General features: G+C 33.9%; 3 protein-coding genes across 4 annotated transcripts; 1 reads left to right on the top strand and 2 right to left on the bottom strand.

Moving 5' to 3' along the window:
* Positions 1 to 1,418: 1,418 nt before the first annotated feature.
* LOC108855855 (calcium-transporting ATPase 2, plasma membrane-type) lies at positions 1,419 to 5,727 on the top strand. The gene is made up of 7 exons (XM_018629770.2): positions 1,419 to 1,859; positions 1,937 to 1,991; positions 2,359 to 4,307; positions 4,388 to 4,546; positions 4,626 to 4,797; positions 4,868 to 5,166; positions 5,258 to 5,727. The coding sequence occupies exons 1-7, from the start codon at positions 1,686 to 1,688 to the stop codon at positions 5,495 to 5,497; spliced, it is 3,048 nt and encodes a 1,015-aa protein (XP_018485272.1). The 5' UTR covers positions 1,419 to 1,685; the 3' UTR covers positions 5,498 to 5,727.
* A 1,743-nt stretch (positions 5,728 to 7,470) lies between these two features.
* On the bottom strand, positions 7,471 to 9,299 carry LOC108849813 (cyclin-D5-1). Of its 2 annotated transcripts, none has more exons than XM_018623417.2 (5): positions 8,726 to 9,299; positions 8,538 to 8,624; positions 8,141 to 8,450; positions 7,897 to 8,045; positions 7,471 to 7,804 (listed from the first exon to the last, which is right to left on the bottom strand). In XM_018623417.2, the coding sequence occupies exons 1-5, from the start codon at positions 9,014 to 9,016 to the stop codon at positions 7,622 to 7,624; spliced, it is 1,020 nt and encodes a 339-aa protein (XP_018478919.2). In that variant the 5' UTR covers positions 9,017 to 9,299; the 3' UTR covers positions 7,471 to 7,621. The 2 variants fall into 2 exon arrangements, with proteins under 2 accessions (XP_018478919.2, XP_018478918.2); XM_018623416.2 differs by having other exon boundaries at positions 8,141 to 8,456; positions 8,726 to 9,296.
* An 8,327-nt stretch (positions 9,300 to 17,626) lies between these two features.
* LOC108834874 (defensin-like protein 182) lies at positions 17,627 to 18,189 on the bottom strand. The gene is made up of 2 exons (XM_018608192.2): positions 18,096 to 18,189; positions 17,627 to 17,958 (listed from the first exon to the last, which is right to left on the bottom strand). Exons 1-2 carry the CDS (start codon positions 18,151 to 18,153, stop codon positions 17,627 to 17,629), a joined length of 390 nt encoding a protein of 129 aa, XP_018463694.1. The 5' UTR covers positions 18,154 to 18,189.
* Between the last annotated feature and the right edge of the window lie 571 nt (positions 18,190 to 18,760).

The raw sequence follows: 18,760 nt of genomic DNA, 5'->3' as shown, positions 1-18,760 counted from the left end.
TTTGAATCCACGCATATTGGGTACAATGAGACGAATATTTGTTTAACTATTTGATTATCTTCCAATTAGCCATAGACAAAAGAAACCTGTAGGTCTCCCATCAATCACATAAAAGTGAAAAATGATTTCTAGGTAAAAAATTTCGTACCCTAAAGAAAATCCATACTGGAGCAATAGAAGAACAAATGATGTAGAAACGATCATACATTATTAAGATCAACTCAATCAACCTAGCTCAAAATAATAATTTTGACATGACTGTTCCCACTAAAATGTGACAGCAGATAAAGCTGATTTTAGATAGTACGATTTTGTGTTCAACAGACCAAAATTATTGAGCTTGATGTTTGGTGTAAAATTACATGTAATGTATTTACAAAAATTAATAGATCGTTAGCTGGTAAAAATATGATGTACAGAAGCAAATATGTACTACAGCCCATAAAATGTAAGGGGGTCTTAAAGCCCAATAAATAACCATTAAAAACACCGTCATGTTCAAAAGCCTCTGCCATATAGTGACATATCATTTTCTCAAGAGAAGCCCTGTTCTCGATGTTGAAGAGGAGAATTCGTCAATTATTCAGTAAGAAAGCCCATTTTATATCTCAAAGGTCTTCATTTGGAAGGCCCCTTTATGGGCCGATAAATAGCCTATATCCGCTGACCGTAAGAGCAAAAGAAAAAATATTAGGTTCGAGGGAAATCCATAATCGAATTTGAGAAGGAATCACACATATTTTTTTATTTCAACTGGACCACTTGAATATTTTTGGTCCAGAAAGAACCAATGAAATCGGTCGAAACGTGGCGTGTCCGAAGTGGCGTGTTTTCCCCAATAGTCTTGGTCAACGATCCTCCAATTTATCATTCCTTATATAAACGCCCCTAACTTCTCATTACTGTCAAATTCGCCCACCACTTTTGTCCCACATTGTCATGCACCTGGTCAAAATCAAAGTTAGCAGCCAAACAAGAAGCTACAAAAAGCGATAGTAATAGGAGTATGACATGTAAATATATAATCTTGTTAATCATCTAATTTCGTAATTAAACTATTGGAATTCTAACCATCTAAAAATTTAATATTTTTTGCATAAATTCCACAAACATCAAAAAGGAAGGAAAGTCGATGAAAATAATTTCAAGCTTCATTCACAAAATTTTGGAATTTAAGAAAAAAAAATCAATAATAATCTAACAACATGTCCTAAAATAAACATGTATAGATCGTGTACTACATCATGCCCTGCATGAATGTTTCAAGCATTTATTTAACGATTCGTTATTAATGCGTACTAGTTAGTGCATGTTATTATTTTTAATAATCGAATGTTTTTGAATTAAATGTCACACACACCACACCTAACTTTTGGTTGGAGACACGAATTAAAACGAGTCAACTCAGCTTCTCCTCTCCCCTAAAATGATACTAGTAGTATATTGCACTCGATGACTCGGTCAATCAATGGGGCACATAAAAAGCTCATAACTTTCCCTTTCTCCCATTTAAAAAAGCTTCCGACTTTTCTTCCTCACCCACAAAATTAAGAACTGTGTGTGTGTTTTCTCTCTTCGTCTCTCCCACGAAATAAGCAGAAACATTGATTCCCTTTCTGAAAACAGAGCCTTCAAAACAGAGCAACCTGGAGGAACAAAGAAGAAGATCGTAGAGAGAAAGGAAGATGGAGAGTTACCTGAACCAAAACTTCGATGTGAAGGCGAAGCATTCCTCCGAGGAAGCTCTTGAGAAATGGCGCAATCTCTGCGGCGTCGTCAAGAATCCCAAACGCCGTTTTCGCTTCACCGCCAATCTCTCCAAACGTTACGAAGCCGCTGCCATGCGCCGCACCAACCAGGTTCCCCTTCCTTCATTTGATTGATTAGTTTCTTTCCTTTTTGAGATCAAGGATCTTAAAAAACTTTCTATTTATAGGAGAAGCTAAGAATCGCAGTTCTCGTCTCAAAAGCTGCCTTTCAATTCATCTCTGGTGAGCTTCTTATTACATGTTCAAAGTTTACATCTTTATTCTTAATTTGTATCAAAGTTTGTGTCTTTATGTTAATTTATATCAAAGTTTAAATCTTTATGCTAATTTGTATCAAAGTTTAAATATTTATGCTAATTTATATCAAAGTTTGTGTTTTTATGCTAATTTGTATCAAAGTTTGCATTTTATGCTAATTTATAACAAAGTTTAAATCTTTATGCTAATTTATATCAAAGTTTGTGTTTTTATCCATGCTAATTTATATATATATATATATATTTTGGTTTAAATATTCTAATTTATATGCTAATTTATATCAAAGTTTGTGTCTTTTGTGTCTGAATCCATTGTGATGGCTCTGTTGTAGGTGTGGCTCCAAGTGACTACACAGTCCCTGAAGAAGTCAAAGCCGCAGGCTTTGACATCTGTGCAGACGAGCTAGGATCAATAGTCGAAAGCCACGACGTCAAGAAACTGAAGTTCCACGGAGGAGTCGATGGGCTCGCAGGCAAGCTCAAGGCATCTCCCACCGAAGGACTCTCCACAACAGACGCTGACAAGCTCTCCCAGAGGCAAGACCTTTTCGGTATCAACAAGTTCGCCGAGAGCGAGCTCAAAAGCTTCTGGGTGTTCGTCTGGGAAGCTCTCCAAGACATGACGCTTATGATCCTCGGCGTCTGCGCCTTCGTGTCCTTGATCGTTGGGATAGCTACCGAAGGATGGCCTAAAGGTTCCCATGATGGTCTCGGCATTGTGGCGAGTATTCTCCTCGTTGTCTTTGTGACTGCTACTAGTGATTACCGTCAGAGTTTGCAGTTTAGGGACTTGGATAAGGAGAAGAAGAAGATCACTGTTCAGGTGACTAGGAATGGGTTCAGACAGAAGTTATCTATCTATGACTTGCTTCCTGGTGACATTGTTCATTTAGCTATTGGTGATCAAGTCCCCGCTGATGGTCTCTTCCTGTCTGGATTCTCTGTTGTGATAGATGAGTCTAGTTTGACCGGTGAGAGCGAGCCTGTGATGGTGAACGCTCAGAACCCTTTTTTGTTATCAGGAACCAAAGTGCAAGACGGGTCTTGCAAGATGCTGATCACAACCGTTGGGATGAGGACTCAGTGGGGGAAGCTGATGGCGACGTTGACCGAAGGAGGAGACGACGAGACTCCTCTCCAGGTGAAGCTCAATGGAGTTGCTACCATCATAGGCAAGATTGGTCTCTTCTTCGCTGTGGTGACTTTCGCTGTTTTGGTTCAAGGGATGTTCATGAGGAAGCTGTCGACTGGAACTCACTGGATATGGTCTGGTGATGAGGCTTTAGAGCTTCTTGAGTACTTTGCCATCGCTGTGACGATCGTTGTCGTTGCTGTTCCCGAAGGGTTGCCTTTGGCTGTGACGCTGAGTCTCGCATTTGCTATGAAGAAGATGATGAATGATAAAGCTCTCGTCAGGCATTTAGCTGCCTGTGAGACTATGGGATCTGCAACAACCATTTGCAGCGACAAGACCGGTACGCTCACGACCAATCACATGACCGTTGTGAAGTCATGCATCTGCATGAAAGTGCAAGATGTTGCAAACAAAGGGTCTAGCCTGCAGTCAGAGATCCCTGAGTCCGCTGTGAAGCTCTTGATTCAGTCCATTTTCAACAACACTGGAGGAGAAGTCGTTGTGAACAAGCACGGCAAGACCGAGATATTGGGGACGCCGACGGAGACAGCTATCTTGGAGCTTGGACTGTCTCTCGGTGGTAACTTCCAAGAAGAGAGGAAGTCTTACAAGGTAATCAAAGTTGAGCCGTTCAACTCAACAAAGAAGAGAATGGGAGTTGTGATCGAGCTCCCCGGAGGAAGTCTCCTCCGTGCTCACACCAAAGGAGCTTCGGAGATAGTTCTTGCTGCTTGTGACAAAGTTGTGAACTCTAGCGGTGACGTTGTGCCGCTTGATGAAGAGTCCATCAAGTATCTGAACGTTACTATCGAAGAGTTTGCTAATGAGGCTCTCCGCACTCTCTGCCTTGCTTACATGGATCTTGAAAACGGGTTTTCGCCGGATGAAGCCATCCCTGCTTCGGGGTTTACCTGTGTAGGGATCGTTGGGATCAAAGATCCTGTTCGTCCTGGTGTCAAGGAGTCTGTTGAGCTTTGTCGCCGTGCTGGAATCACTGTGAGAATGGTTACTGGAGATAACATTAACACGGCTAAAGCAATTGCAAGGGAGTGTGGGATCTTGACGGATGATGGTATAGCGATTGAAGGTCCAGTGTTCAGAGAGAAGAGTCAAGAAGAGTTACTTGAACTGATCCCAAAGATTCAGGTATGTATTTTGCTGTTTCTTGTATCTCAAAGATCATGTTTGAAACATTTATTACAAAAACGTTTTATCTTCTTATACAGGTGATGGCTCGTTCGTCACCAATGGATAAACATACACTAGTGAAGCAGTTAAGGACAACGTTTGATGAAGTTGTTGCTGTGACTGGAGATGGTACAAACGATGCACCTGCACTTCATGAAGCTGATATTGGGTTAGCTATGGGAATTGCCGGAACTGAAGTGAGTATATAATTTTTTCACACAAGTGTCATCTTCCAGCTAAAAGAATCTAATAGTTATGATCTTTATAACCTTTCAGGTGGCTAAAGAGAGTGCTGATGTGATCATTCTGGACGATAACTTCAGCACAATCGTCACAGTTGCTAAATGGGGACGTTCTGTTTACATTAACATCCAGAAGTTCGTTCAGTTTCAGCTGACTGTTAATGTTGTTGCTCTGATTGTTAACTTCTCTTCAGCTTGCTTAACCGGTGAGTAAAGAACATGATTATGATTTTCTGAATCTATACTTGCTAATCACCTCTTGATGACAATCTTCAGGAAGTGCTCCTTTGACTGCTGTTCAGTTGCTATGGGTGAACATGATCATGGACACACTTGGAGCTCTTGCTTTAGCTACAGAGCCACCAAACAACGAGCTGATGAAACGCTTGCCTGTTGGAAGGAGAGGAAACTTCATCACCAATGCCATGTGGAGGAACATTCTAGGACAGTCTGTGTATCAGTTCATTGTCATTTGGTTTCTCCAAGCCAAAGGGAAGTCTGTGTTTGGTCTTGATGGTCCTGACTCAACTCTCATGTTAAACACTCTTATCTTCAACTGTTTCGTCTTCTGTCAGGTAAACCAAAAACAATCCTCTTGAGAGCTAGAAAGAAAGATACATTGTTGATTGAATGAATCTTGACATGACTTTGGTCTGAAATGTCCAGGTGTTTAATGAGATAAGCTCAAGAGAGATGGAAGAGATCGATGTTTTCAAGGGAATACTTGACAACTATGTCTTTGTGGTTGTGATTGGTGCAACGGTTTTCTTTCAGATCATAATCATTGAGTTCTTGGGAACATTTGCAAGCACCACACCACTCACAATAGTCCAATGGATCTTCAGTATCATCATAGGTTTCTTGGGTATGCCAATAGCTGCAGGACTGAAGATGATTCCTGTCTGATCCCATCCATCAAATTTAGCGCGAAAACCGCTCTTTAAAGAGAGCTCTCTTCTCATCTCATAGAACAATTTCTTTCAAATTTTAGAATAGAAAGTCTTTTTACAAAGTTTTTGCCTTTTGCAATAACTCTCTTTTTTTCATTATTAAGGACAAGCAACTGATCTATGTTTTCTCTATTTTTGTAAAACACACTGTTTCTTTGAAATGACTATCTTTGTTTCTTTTTGAAATCTAAATTTGAATGAGAAATGCAAAGAAAAGGACACTGAAGGAAAACAAAATGTTTAAAATAAGTAAACTGAATTTTTAGGTACAAGATTTGTTAGCTAGCCAGACTGTAATTTGTTACTAAGAAAATCTGTCTATGAAGTCATTGTGTGGCTTTTTGTGGAGCCTCTTTCTCCTGACATTATCTCATCGTTCAAAACTGATTCCCATATAGCAATTTATAAGGCTGTCAATATCAGAATTTGTAATAAATAAGAGATACTGTTCTTTTAAAAAAAATATATCATTTTCATTCAATTTTATCAGTCTTTTATATAAATGAAGTAAAAATAGTAATTCTATAGTCATTTCCCTTAAGTAGTTCTGTAGACTGTAGGTGACAACAATGTGACATACCATACCGGTAAAACACTATACACTCGATAATTTTTTTAAAAATGTTCATTAAATAAACGACTAAATTAGACTGGAGATCAAATTTTTACTAAACTATCAACTAGTTTGTGATCTTAGAATCCTACTAGTCCTGTAGTTCATCCAACTCCAACCAACGTGAGAGTTGTAACTCAATTGTGGTATGGTACCCGTGAATCTCACACGTCCTAACAGAAAAAATGGTTAGCCCAATGATAATAAGAAGGTGAAGAAGAAATAGCAATAGGGACCTACATATATTCATTCAATGAAGGAGAGCAACAAAAAAAAACTCAGAAGCATTTACTAGTTCTTGGTGAAAAGAAGCTCGACTCTTTAAGCTTCTTGATTTCTTGTTGCATATCTCTTAGAGCATGGCCTTAAACCAAACACACATATTTTCTACATACTGTCAGTACTTTCTGCTTCCTAACTTTGATTTTTTTTTTTTAATTTATAAACAAGTACTGAAATGTTTTTAATTAGTTTATAATCATGTTGGAATCAAAGCTTTAATTAGTCGAGAACCATGCTTTGGATCTCTACTTGTATGAGACAGTTGTTTCTCACTTCGACAAAGTCGTTGGATTCTTTTGTCTTTGGTCTTTTTTTTTTTTTTTCAGACTGCAATCAATTTAAGAAAATTTAATTTCCTTTTACACGATCTTATATGTACTATATATCCTTTTGACTTGCGCGTAGAGTAGAGACTAAAAGAGTACAAAAACTTGAAAACATCACATGCAATTTTCAGTATAAAAGATTTTATATATTCCGTGTATATTGATCCCAACCATTATTGATCCAAGTGCCTCCACTACAAGTAGTTGGTCTCTAAAATGCTAAAAATGAGTATTTGGAAAATAGCAATAAATAGATTTAAAAAAATATTGTGATAGGCTGTTTTCATTTGATAAAAAAAAATTATTGGATTTTCTTTGTTTGTATTTAATTAGTAGTATTTTCATGAAAGGCAAATAAAAATAGATTTATTAAATAAACAGATTACTTGTGTAGTGTTTGTATATTCTGTGAAATAATTTATCAAATTAAATTCTTTTTTTAACCTTAAAAGGAATTTCTTCATTTATCATCTGCTATCACATGAAAAATAAGAGGAAAAGACTGATGAAACCAAATCACAGGCACTTCAACTATTGGCCTAAAACTAGTCACCCTTTTTGTTTCTTTCATTATTTACACTCAACTCACATATTTCCTTTATTCTCTCATATCACCCCCTAATGTTTTGATATTCACAATTTCACCCAAAATTGAACCATCAAAGACCTTCTTCATATATAAACCTCTATATATGAGTTACTTCAAAAAAGCTGAAATAACCATTGTATTCAGACCATTTTTTTTCTCTATAATCAAATGATTGAATTATAAAAAAAAACGAAGCAATATGTTGCAAAAATTACCAATTCAATATAATTTATAAACCAAAAACTCCCAAGAAGAATAGGAAAACTCTCTTCAGAGCCTACGCATTCTCTTGGCAGGAGAAGAAGGTTGATCAGAATCATCAAAAGACAGACGACGTTTAGCGCCACTTCCTGAACCAACCACCGGTCCAGGAACCGCTAGCGCCGGCGGGGGTGTCATATGTTTCCTCTCTTCAATCTCTAGCATTCTCTGATAACATGAATATACATTGTCCTGTAATGCAACCAAACCTAACACATTAGCATCTTTAAGATCATACACTAATAATCCATAAGAGATAGGAAGAGAGTTTATTATGATGATACATTCTCGTTAGAAGTCCACCAAGAGACTGATCCGAACTTGTTAGACATTTCTTCTCTCGTCAATCTAATATCCGATGAAGAAGTAGAAGAAGCCAACAATGTAGTAGCAGCAGCAACAACGAACTGTCGATAATCCGTAACACTTATCTCTAACAATATCACCACAAAAAAAAGAAAGAAATTTAATAATAATGTGAATAATCTAAAAGATTAAAAAAAAAAGATCTCAAATTTTTTTAATTACCTTTGGTAAGAGCGAGAAGAGATTCAGAGGATCTTAACAAGACAAGGTCTTTGGAAACAGATCGGTTACGGTCTGTTGGAGAGATTTTAGCAGTAAAGTAGTTCAAGTAATGAAAAGGAGTGATCAGACTCATCTTCCAATCCAATGTCGATAAGATCAAAAGCTCGGTTTTGCGAATCACATCGGGTTTGAAAACGAAGTCTTGATCTTGTGGGTACTGTGACAATCCAGGAACGATACGTTCCTCCATCTTCGCAGCGAGTGATAAAGACGCTACTGATAACAATCTAATCGCCCACGATTCGTCTTTCTGCAACTAAGAGAAAAAAACAAAGTTTTTAGCTTCTGTCGGATTAAGACATAAGGATCGAATCTAATCGGAATGAATCAAACTTACACCGATGAATCTCTTGTGAAGAAACAGATCCAAGTACGAGATTGCAATGTATGCTGTCTGATGCTGGAACCCGAATCTAGTTCTTGTCTGAATAAAAAAAGAGAATCAAATCGAGTGTTAGTAATTTATCGGAAACGTAGAGAAAGGTTATGTCTTTATGAGAGTGTGTGTTTGATTGTGTTACGGACAGTGAGAATCCAATCGATTGCAATCAATCTGTCAAGAGACGACGACGTCGTTTTCGTGGGTTTGCTGTTGTCATCGAATCGAAGATTCTCTTTGCGAACTAGCTCCGCCACGTAATCTTCGTCGTCGTCACCGATCGTTGCAGAGAGAGGGAGACAGTGAGGTTTCTGCTGCTGCTCATCAGATCTCTCAATCTTGGTCTCATCGTCGTCTTGTTGTTCGTTCAGACAAGACTCGGATTCGTGGCAGAGAAGGAGATTAGAGAGAGCGAGACTGTCTCTTGGCTCACCCATTTCACGGCGGCGATTAAGACGGCGGCGGAGGAGATAGAAACTGTGTGTCCGTACGCATAAATAATAATAATATATATATATATAAAGATGGAAACTTTGAGAGATGGGTTTTGATTGACTTTGTTATCGCAGTGAATATAGCAGATGGGGGAGAGGAAGCTAAGCTAAATCATCGTATTCGATTTCGGAAATGTTTTTAAAGAAAATTTAAGCGAGAAAAAAAAACAAGAGAGAGAAAGAGGAGAGTGGGGGAAGAGAGAGAGAGTCTCCCGCGTCTGGTGCCGCCAAAAATAAGTGGGGGAGAGAGAGGGGGCGTTATTTAGCGGTTACATTTAAAATTATTCTTTATAAATTAAGCGTATTATTTTCCTTCATTAAAACGTTTTTTTAAGGGGAGGGGAGATGAATAATCACATATGTTAAGGGAATGATTACTCGTTTTTTTTGTTTTTTTTTTTTAAATTTCCAGAAGGATTACTTGTCTTTGAAGACTTTTTGATGCTATAGTCAATTATGGTTTTCTTTTTCTAGTAGCATTACTTTTTTTTATCTAATACTACTAGTATTGTTCTTTATTTTCTTAAATATGTGTGTTTACACTATTTAAAAAAAAAAACTATGATTCAACTAACACATGTTATCCAGATCAAATAAAATTGATTTTATTGAATTTACGGGTCTTTAAGAATATAATGTTTTTTGGTTGATTGTTTATTTAAACATTTTATTTACAGAACTCTTTAAAACTTAAGGGCTGTCCATGATGGTTTAATCAAATATAATTTTTTATAAAGGATAATATACAAAATAAATATAATATTAAATCATTTTGGATAAATATGCTATCCAAATGAAATAAAATTATTTTCTTGAATTTGACTTTCTTGTAGAATTGTAATTTTTTTGTTGATTGTTTATTTAAATATTTTTTTACGGAACACTTTAAAAAAAATAGAGCTGTCCATGATGGTTTTTCAGATAAATAAAGTTTTTATTAATAGGAATATATACTACATAATTATAATACAAAACTATTTTTGGGATAAATATTTTTGATGGCTATACATTTCGTGACACATGGATAACAAGCGAGATTTTCTTCTACTAGTGGCCCTCTCGCGTGATGTCGTGTTATGGCGTCTCCTCGCATTCGATGGCCTAACGCCTATAGAAGAACTACTGTGGAAAACATTGGATACGAATGTCATCATTAATGAAACTTACCCGCACTTAAGGCTCTCTTATATTGAAATTATTATCGTTGCTTTCACTCGCCAAAAACATAGCAATACACCTCTACACTTTCGACATAAACGAAATTTCAGTACTAATATCATGTCAAAGATTTCATTTATACGTCGTCACCTAGTTCGCTAATTGGACTTGGACTTTATAAATTCTCTCTCGACCTCCACTTCTGCTATGTCCTTACTTCTATAAATAACTATTAGAACTATATTTAAGTATTTATTTCGAATCAATAGTCAAATACAGAACTTAAAACAATATATATATATATATATATGTAACTAAAATAAAATGTTATTCCGTCTCTGAGATTAGTAAGATTCATTGAATTTGTTTATCAATCATTGAGTAACCAAGAACAATTATCTCATTAAATATTTTTCTTTCAGAAAGTTACATCCCATTCAAACTAAAACATTCTAGTTAACATTTCTCATTAGTGTGTTCCACGTACTCCTCTTGTTGCTTTTTTTGGTAACTCTTCTAGTATAAAGTGGAAATTTGATTTAAAGGTTCAAATGAATTTAATGTACTTGGAGTTTTAACAACTAATACGTACTTTGTTATAGGAATATTTAGTTTTCCTTTTCAAAAAAAAATTAGTTTTAGAATTTTCCATTTATTTGTTTGAATTGAATTAACCGAAAGTGATTAACAATAATGTTTTCTAGGATTGGTGGGGGAAACACCTTACCATATCCACTCAACAATTCAAATTTGAAATTCAAATTAGCTCCACGTTATTATTATTCCGTTATGTCATTTCATTATTCTATATGTTATGTCATTTTCTTTTATCCCTATTGTAAAACTTTTTGTTTTCCATATTAATTTTATTCATGGTAAGGAGTAATGACTTTCGTCGTTTTTGGCGAGCAGCTAGCGAGCTAGGATGACTCTTGTAGATGTGGCGGTGCACGAACTATGTTTATGAAAATTTATACGTAGATAAGATCAGTAGATGTACGTACTTTAGATACATAGAACGTAGGTAGAGACAAACATATACCGTATGAGAGAGTATATTTATTGGAAAAGGCAGATCCCCACTAGCAGAGAGAAGAAAACTTACCATTTTGATATCTTGCTACCCTTTTGAGTTTTGATGAATACAAGAAATTGGACGCAGGATCATTGAAACCAACAGTTCTGATATAACCTTAAAACATTATTTCATGACATCTAAATGAACCATTCTCATTATTCCATGGAATTCCCGAATCTGGTATACTATACTACAGATTTACGCTGTAGATAGAATAAAAAACTGGTTTTTCAATTGAATCAAGTTAAAATATACTCCCTCTTTTTTTTATATAGGTAGTTTTAGCCCAAAAAAATTGTTTCACAATGTAAGATGTTTATATAATCCAAAGTAACTTTTGCATTAATTAGATATTGTGTGACCAATACAATAATACATACATTTTCATTATTGGTTGATATTATATAATAAATGCTACTTTTTCAAAAATAATATTTTTTTTGATGTTGAGATTTTTAACTAAAACTACCTACGAATAAAAACAAAAACAGAGAGAGAGTACTATACTACATACTTGATTTAAGAAAATAAAACATTTTAATAACTTGCGATGTGATGTAGTCGTGAGTAAACTCTATTAGGGCATTTTAACTTGATCCGCAAATGAGGCTCCCATATTAGATTTTGAGCAAGGCTTTGGAGCCGCGTCTTCAATATATAATAAACATTGCTCTTAATATATGAATATCTTACTATGTATATTAATATACACAATATGAGTTATAAGAAATGATAGATATATTAAACTTTTGTCAAAAATATATATATATATATATTAAACCAAGAAGACGCAAGATCCAAAATCTGCAACTTTGATGTGTATGTTAGGGAAGTATCAGCATTTGTTCGATCTCCCCCTAGATACAAGTAATATTCTCACATTACGTATTTTGTAATTATTTTGTATTTTTTCTAGTTCTGACTTGTATCATTGTGCATTTCTATGTGTATATATATATATATATAATTAATACTACATACTATTCAACTATTACATAATGTTTAAGAAAATAACACTTTGAGACATTATAATGTCAAGAAGGACCGATTCAAAACAGACAAAACAAATACAAAACTGGTTTATTTATTTTAAAATTTGTATAGTATATACAAACCTAATCTTAGACTTTTAAATTTTAAGACTTTAGACTATGTGATCTGCGGTTTCCAAGACTCTCCAGAATTACTAACAATGGTGATGAATTAAGTATGCAATATGAGGTCGTTATGCCAAATATCTTTTGTCACATTAGATACCAAATGCGAGAAAGAAGTGGTTCTAATCAAGCATAGTGACTTCTTATTACTTGCAAAGAAAAATCAGAGTTTGTAACCAAATGTAATTTGATCACATTATTAATGAACTAACGGATCTAGGATACCTAACACGTTACACACATTATTTTCTTAATAATACTAGTTTTTATCCCATTCGAGGTAGGATAATCTTTTTATATTCTTGCAAAAACAAAGGAACTCGGTCCATCAAACACTCTATGGACTTAATAGACACACACTATCAAAATATCAATCGTATGATCATGGTATATACAGATATGATACAAAATTGATGGTGGAATGATGGCGCACGTGACAATAACTACAGTGGAGGAGCGTCGGTCACGTGAGAATGGCTGGATTGCCTCAGAAACGAAGAAAAAGACGCTCCACCTCTGCCTAACTAGTAACAATCCAAAATCATATAAATAAACCATATGATATGTAACACTTTTCCTTACAAAATAAATATGTCTACGATGATATCATAATGTAGATAAGTTTCCGTAAAGAGTAAAAAATAAATAATTACAGTGCCCATGTAGTCTGTGCCATCTGTTGAATTCCTTTGGGGCTTAGTGCCCATCTAAGTGGAACCTTTGACTGTCAAATTTTTTACGATTCCAAGATGGTCAAACTTTGACCAAATACTTCTATTTACGTGTGTCTGATTTTTTTTTTCTGCCATCTTAGTTTATTAAACGCCCAAGGAAAAAAACAAACAAGTCCAAAAGGCCAACCCACATAATATACAACAACACAACACATATACTAGATCCAAGCCCAAACAATGATGAAACATCCTTACACGTGTGAGACACGGACAACAGAAGAGACACGTGCCCAAACAGTTGAAACGTCATCATCTCTTTCGACTTGCAATCGCCGCCGGGACCCCTAATCAGTAAACCACCGGCTTCATACCGGAATCACGAGCCACCAAGGTCTTCACAAACAAACCCGATCAAATTGATCACTTCACCACCGGAATCATCCGGGAATTAACCACAACCACCGAAACTCACGCCCAACAACATTGTTGGAAGCTAAAGAGATTCAGCAACTACAACCCGTAACTCTGAGCTTTGGAGAGCTTCATCGATGAAATTCGATATTTCATCCAAACCCAACCACCAAACACGAGAACGAAGACTTAATACCGCTCGAGCATATCCACGGATACGAAAACCGGCGACCACCGGAAAAAAATGGTACGGCCCCGGAATCAAAGCCGATCGCCCACCACGAGGAGGGTGCAGCATCGGAAGCAAAGCCGGACATGCAACTCCGTCAGAGCCATCCATGCCAAAGTCAAAAACGACAGACGCATGTAAGTAGATGCGTCGCCGGAAAAAGAGAGACTAGAGGAACCGCGAATCCCGACCGACGACGTGGTTATGGAAACCCACCGTCGTCGGTCGGAGGCTGAAATTGAGAGAGGCGGTGACTCGAAGAGAGAAGATGGAGGTTTCGCAGGAGAGAGAAAACCTCAAGATACGTGTGTCTGATTTATAACTTGGGTACAGCTTGGATAAGTAACAATTTTCATTTTGAGATTTATGTTTGTGGAGTGTAGCAACTAGCAACTAACAAGTGTTAGGTGGGAACCATCATGGTTTTAGCGAGAGAAAACAAATTAAATGAATACGTTTGTTCTTATAAATAATATGATTCTAAATAATTATCATTTTATATAATCTGTTTTTTTAGATGGCAAAAAAATAAATAATCTGTTTTATCTCTTTTGGAAAACATGATAGTGATACTCTGCCGTGCACACCTGCATATGAGTAAAACAAAGTATCAGCCAGCTGCCGGGGAAAAAGAACAGGCAGCTAAGTGACAATATTCATATCCGTTGTGTAAGGTTTGCAATTACAAAAAAAAAAGGTTTGCAATTACATTAACCATTAATGTTATCGGTAAAAAATGCCATGTATTATCCACTATACATATTAAAATTAAAAATGAATAATTACATCACAGCTTGTCCAAACTAAATAAATGAAATCTTGAAACTCGTGTGAACTCTAGTTCACGCTTAGAGTTACCAGCCTATCTCAAATTTTATAATGTTATCTCCTTTATCTGTTTCAGTTCTTCTAACTTATTCATATGAATCAATATATATATATATATATATATATATATTAAAAGTATGATCGCTAAAATGTAAATACTAAGAACTTTATAACTTACACATCTACTGGCCCTTCTTGATAAGTAAATATCGAATATTTGTTTGTAGCCTGGTTTATGAATGAATAAACACACAAATCAATATGAATATTTTGAAGTAGTTTTTTCAAAAAAAAAAAAATATTTTGAAGTAGTTATTTTCTTTTTGACAAAGAAGGAAACTCATTCATAAATTTCTGTAATTAATTTCAATCTTCATTTTACGCTCACTAAAAAAATTAACTAACAGAGAAAATAAAAAAAAATAATGATCATAAAGTAAGTACTGATAAATTAATTAAAGTTCGGTAAGGTCTCTGCAATCATTTTTGCCCGAAAGAGGTTAGTGTTATTTTCTCAGGTCTTAGATTCTAGTGTTAGAATTTGGATTATAAATAATAATGGGCTTACGATGAATCGGTTAGACCCACCTTTATGGAAGGTCCTCTATAAATTTAGACCCATAATATGAGAATGACAACAACGAGAAAATGTATATCCTGGGCCGTCCAATTGATTTTGTCCCATCATCCCCTGTGAAAACAAATAGCTGGCTAATATAATCCAAGTATACAAATTTGTGTATTGTTTAAGATTATTGGGCTTTTTATTATTTGATCATTTTTTTTTTGTTCAGTTAACACTCAACATATAGTGAGTCTATATTTGCTTCGTTGAGGTATGTTATGTGTTACTGCATACAATAAACTAGGTGTTTTCCTGCACCATATACATTAAGAAATTTTTTAAATCTAACCTATATTTAAAAATAAATTTTATTAAATATTATAGATTTTACTATTTTCGTATTAATATTTAATATATATTTGATATATATTAAATCAATTTGTAAACTAATAAAATGATATAAAATTGTATAATTATATAAAAAATTAGTCTAAACAATATTTATAAAATTTGTTGATATATAAGAAACTAATAATCTTACGATTAGATATTTTTTTTTAAATATATGGAAAGTTTTGAAAGTTTTAGTAATACAAAATTGTATAATTATATAAAAATAATAATATTTCGAATTTGAAATGTTATATATGTTTTTTAAATCTAACTTATATTAAATATTACAGATTTTACTATTTTCTCACAAGTATTTAATATACATTTGATATATATTTGCATAAAACTAATAAAATGATATAAAATTGTATAATTATAAAAAAATTAGCCTAAACAATATTTATAAAAAAATTTTGATATATAAGAAACTAATAATCTTACGATTAGATAGTTATTTATTTTTAAATTGTAGAAATTTTTGAAAGTTTTAGTAATAAAAATTGTATAATTATACAAAATAATAATATTTCGAAATTTGAAATGTTATATATGAATATATTTATTTTATAGATGATGCATGAGCTATTACCATATTTTTAAAAAATTTATCAAAAAAATATCAATATTAAATGTAATATATGAATTATTACCATATTTTAATAAGTTTGCCAAAAAATATCAATATTAAATGTAATATATGAATTATTACCATATTCTAATAAATTTGCCAAAAATATAAATCAACATTAAATGAAATTATCCATGTCATATTTTTCTGGAAGCCATGTCATCAATTCTATCGCCTAAAGTAAAACTTTTATCTCAGAGTGAAAAAAAAAGAGAGAAGCCCTTACATTCGTAGCACCCATTAGCCCCATAAAACCTTTAAGGATACTATACCATTTCTGACTTGAGAAAACTTCCTTATCCTTCTAAAACCCATTCAAAAAACACCAGCAGCCGGGAATCATCGGAAAATTCGCTTGTTATGGGTTTGGTGTCGGTATTTGTACTACTTGTGCTTCAGTTCATAACCTAGATTTTGTTTTCGCAAGTTGGTCAATATATTATGAGAGCGGCTGGAATACATTTTTGGAATAAAATCTATAAGAATACTTTTTTATTTTTTTAAAAATATTCACCAGTTATAATGAAAAAATGAAAAGTATAATTCCATTTTATTCCGTAATATTTCATATTATTCAACAAAAAATTAAGATTTATTAAAAATATATTTCAAATCAAAAACATTTTTAAATAAATGGAATGGTAATTCCATTTCATTAAATTCCATAAATAATAACTCATACCATTTCTTATCTTTCTTTTATTCGTCATCAATTACATCATATGATGATTTTTTTTCAAAACACCAATTGATTGCCAAAACTATATGGCCAATAAAGTTATGTCCTAAAACTAGTATTCTCGGTCAAAAGAGTTTTTTTAATGAATGTTAAATTTGTTCAACCCAATTTTTTTTTACAAAAATGCTTCTAGTATCTAAATGTATTTTATAGAAAAATAAAAACTCTTAATAATGCTATCTAGAAGCAAACATCGTACGCTTCCTGATATTCTTTACCTCCAAGCTCCGATACTTTTGAGATTCCGTTTTGAACTCCCTTGTCAATATAGCGACACAAATTGTCCACTATTTGAAGTTTTTCTCCATGCCTCTTACCATGGAGATTTACGTTATGTGTGAGAGAAGTAGAAGATGTTTTAATTCTTTTTTTCCTCAAAATTTAACTATTTTATCTGGTTATAACTTTTCTTTGATATTTTAGGCATAATTTATTTTTCCATGTTAGAATTATAGATTGTATACTATAAAATGTTGTTATTTATATGCATATATCTATGAAAACTGAAAAATTATAGGTAAAATATTGAGTGTTTATAATTGCTTTTAGCAAAGTTTGAAGGGACTTAATATCCATATTTAAATTTTGAAAGGGCCGATAGTCAGTTAATTTGTAAATAAGGAGTATTATTTTATCATCCCATTATTGAAATTAATAATAATAAAATAAATTCTACAATTTTGTAAGCCGGCTTTAACAAGGGTATTGACATTGGCACAAGTTAAAATTACCGAGGGTGCTACAAAATCCATGTCCACCATTAAACTTTTGTGCGCAGTTAGTATTACAACAAGTTTCGGGACAGCTTCTACTACATATACCAGCTCCACCATTGCAAATCTTGGGTGGAGTCGGAGTCGGTGTCGGACCTGCACATTGATAGTAGCATAGGCACAGAGGCATCACAAGAGAGTGGTCACAGTTGCTTTCACTTGATGGCCCGTGTTTGGCCTTGCATCTCTGGTCGCAGTTTTCACAAGTGCCTAGTCCATCGGTACAGGTGTTTGCTCTGGTCTGATTCACAACTGTAACATTATTGTATACATCATTAAATTTAACATTAAATAAATTTGAAAAATGTGGTCACAGAATTAGATTTAGAACATTTGTAACTGAACTGAAAATGCATCAAATAAGTAACAACTGAGAGATATAACAATGCCTGATGCAAACATGATAAGTAAGCTAACGAGTAATACAACTGGAGTTTCCCTCTTCATCTTTTCACGTATTCTGGTTTTCTTTTGAACTTGTCTTAATTTCCTTGAGGTATTTTCTGAATATTATCAGGTACCTTTCTTATCTATTTAAAAGCAAGATGTAGACTCCAACTTAAGGAGTATAACTTTTTCAAGTAAGAACATTAGTTTTCTTTCCATATAATTAAGTTTATTATGAGGATCTTTTTGGTCAATACATTATGTTGATTTTTGTTCAAACACACCCATTTATTGCCAAAACTATATCGCCAATAAAGTAGCTTCTGTAAAACTATTATTCTCGGTCAAGCACTTTCTTAGAAAAAAGAAAAACTATTATTATTGGTCAAAGGAAATTTTATGTATGTGTGAGAAAACTAGAAGATGTTTTAAGTATTTATAAATGTCTTGTGCATATCCAATAGTTTTCATTTTGAAAGAAAACATAAAAAAGTAAGAAATTTTTTTCTCCAATAATGCATTACTTTGAGGGGAAAATAAGTTTGCGATAGTTTTATTGTTAAATTATTTTATTTATAATTCAATTCTTATATTTTTTACTCTTTTGTTTTATATCTAAAAAGATTCAATATTTATGTTTTATACTTTAGAGAAATTACTAATACTT

This window comes from Raphanus sativus, chromosome 4, assembly GCF_000801105.2.
Source record: "Raphanus sativus cultivar WK10039 chromosome 4, ASM80110v3, whole genome shotgun sequence".
NCBI classification, from domain to species: domain Eukaryota; kingdom Viridiplantae; phylum Streptophyta; class Magnoliopsida; order Brassicales; family Brassicaceae; genus Raphanus; species Raphanus sativus.
This window is presented reverse-complemented; position numbering and strand designations above follow the sequence as displayed.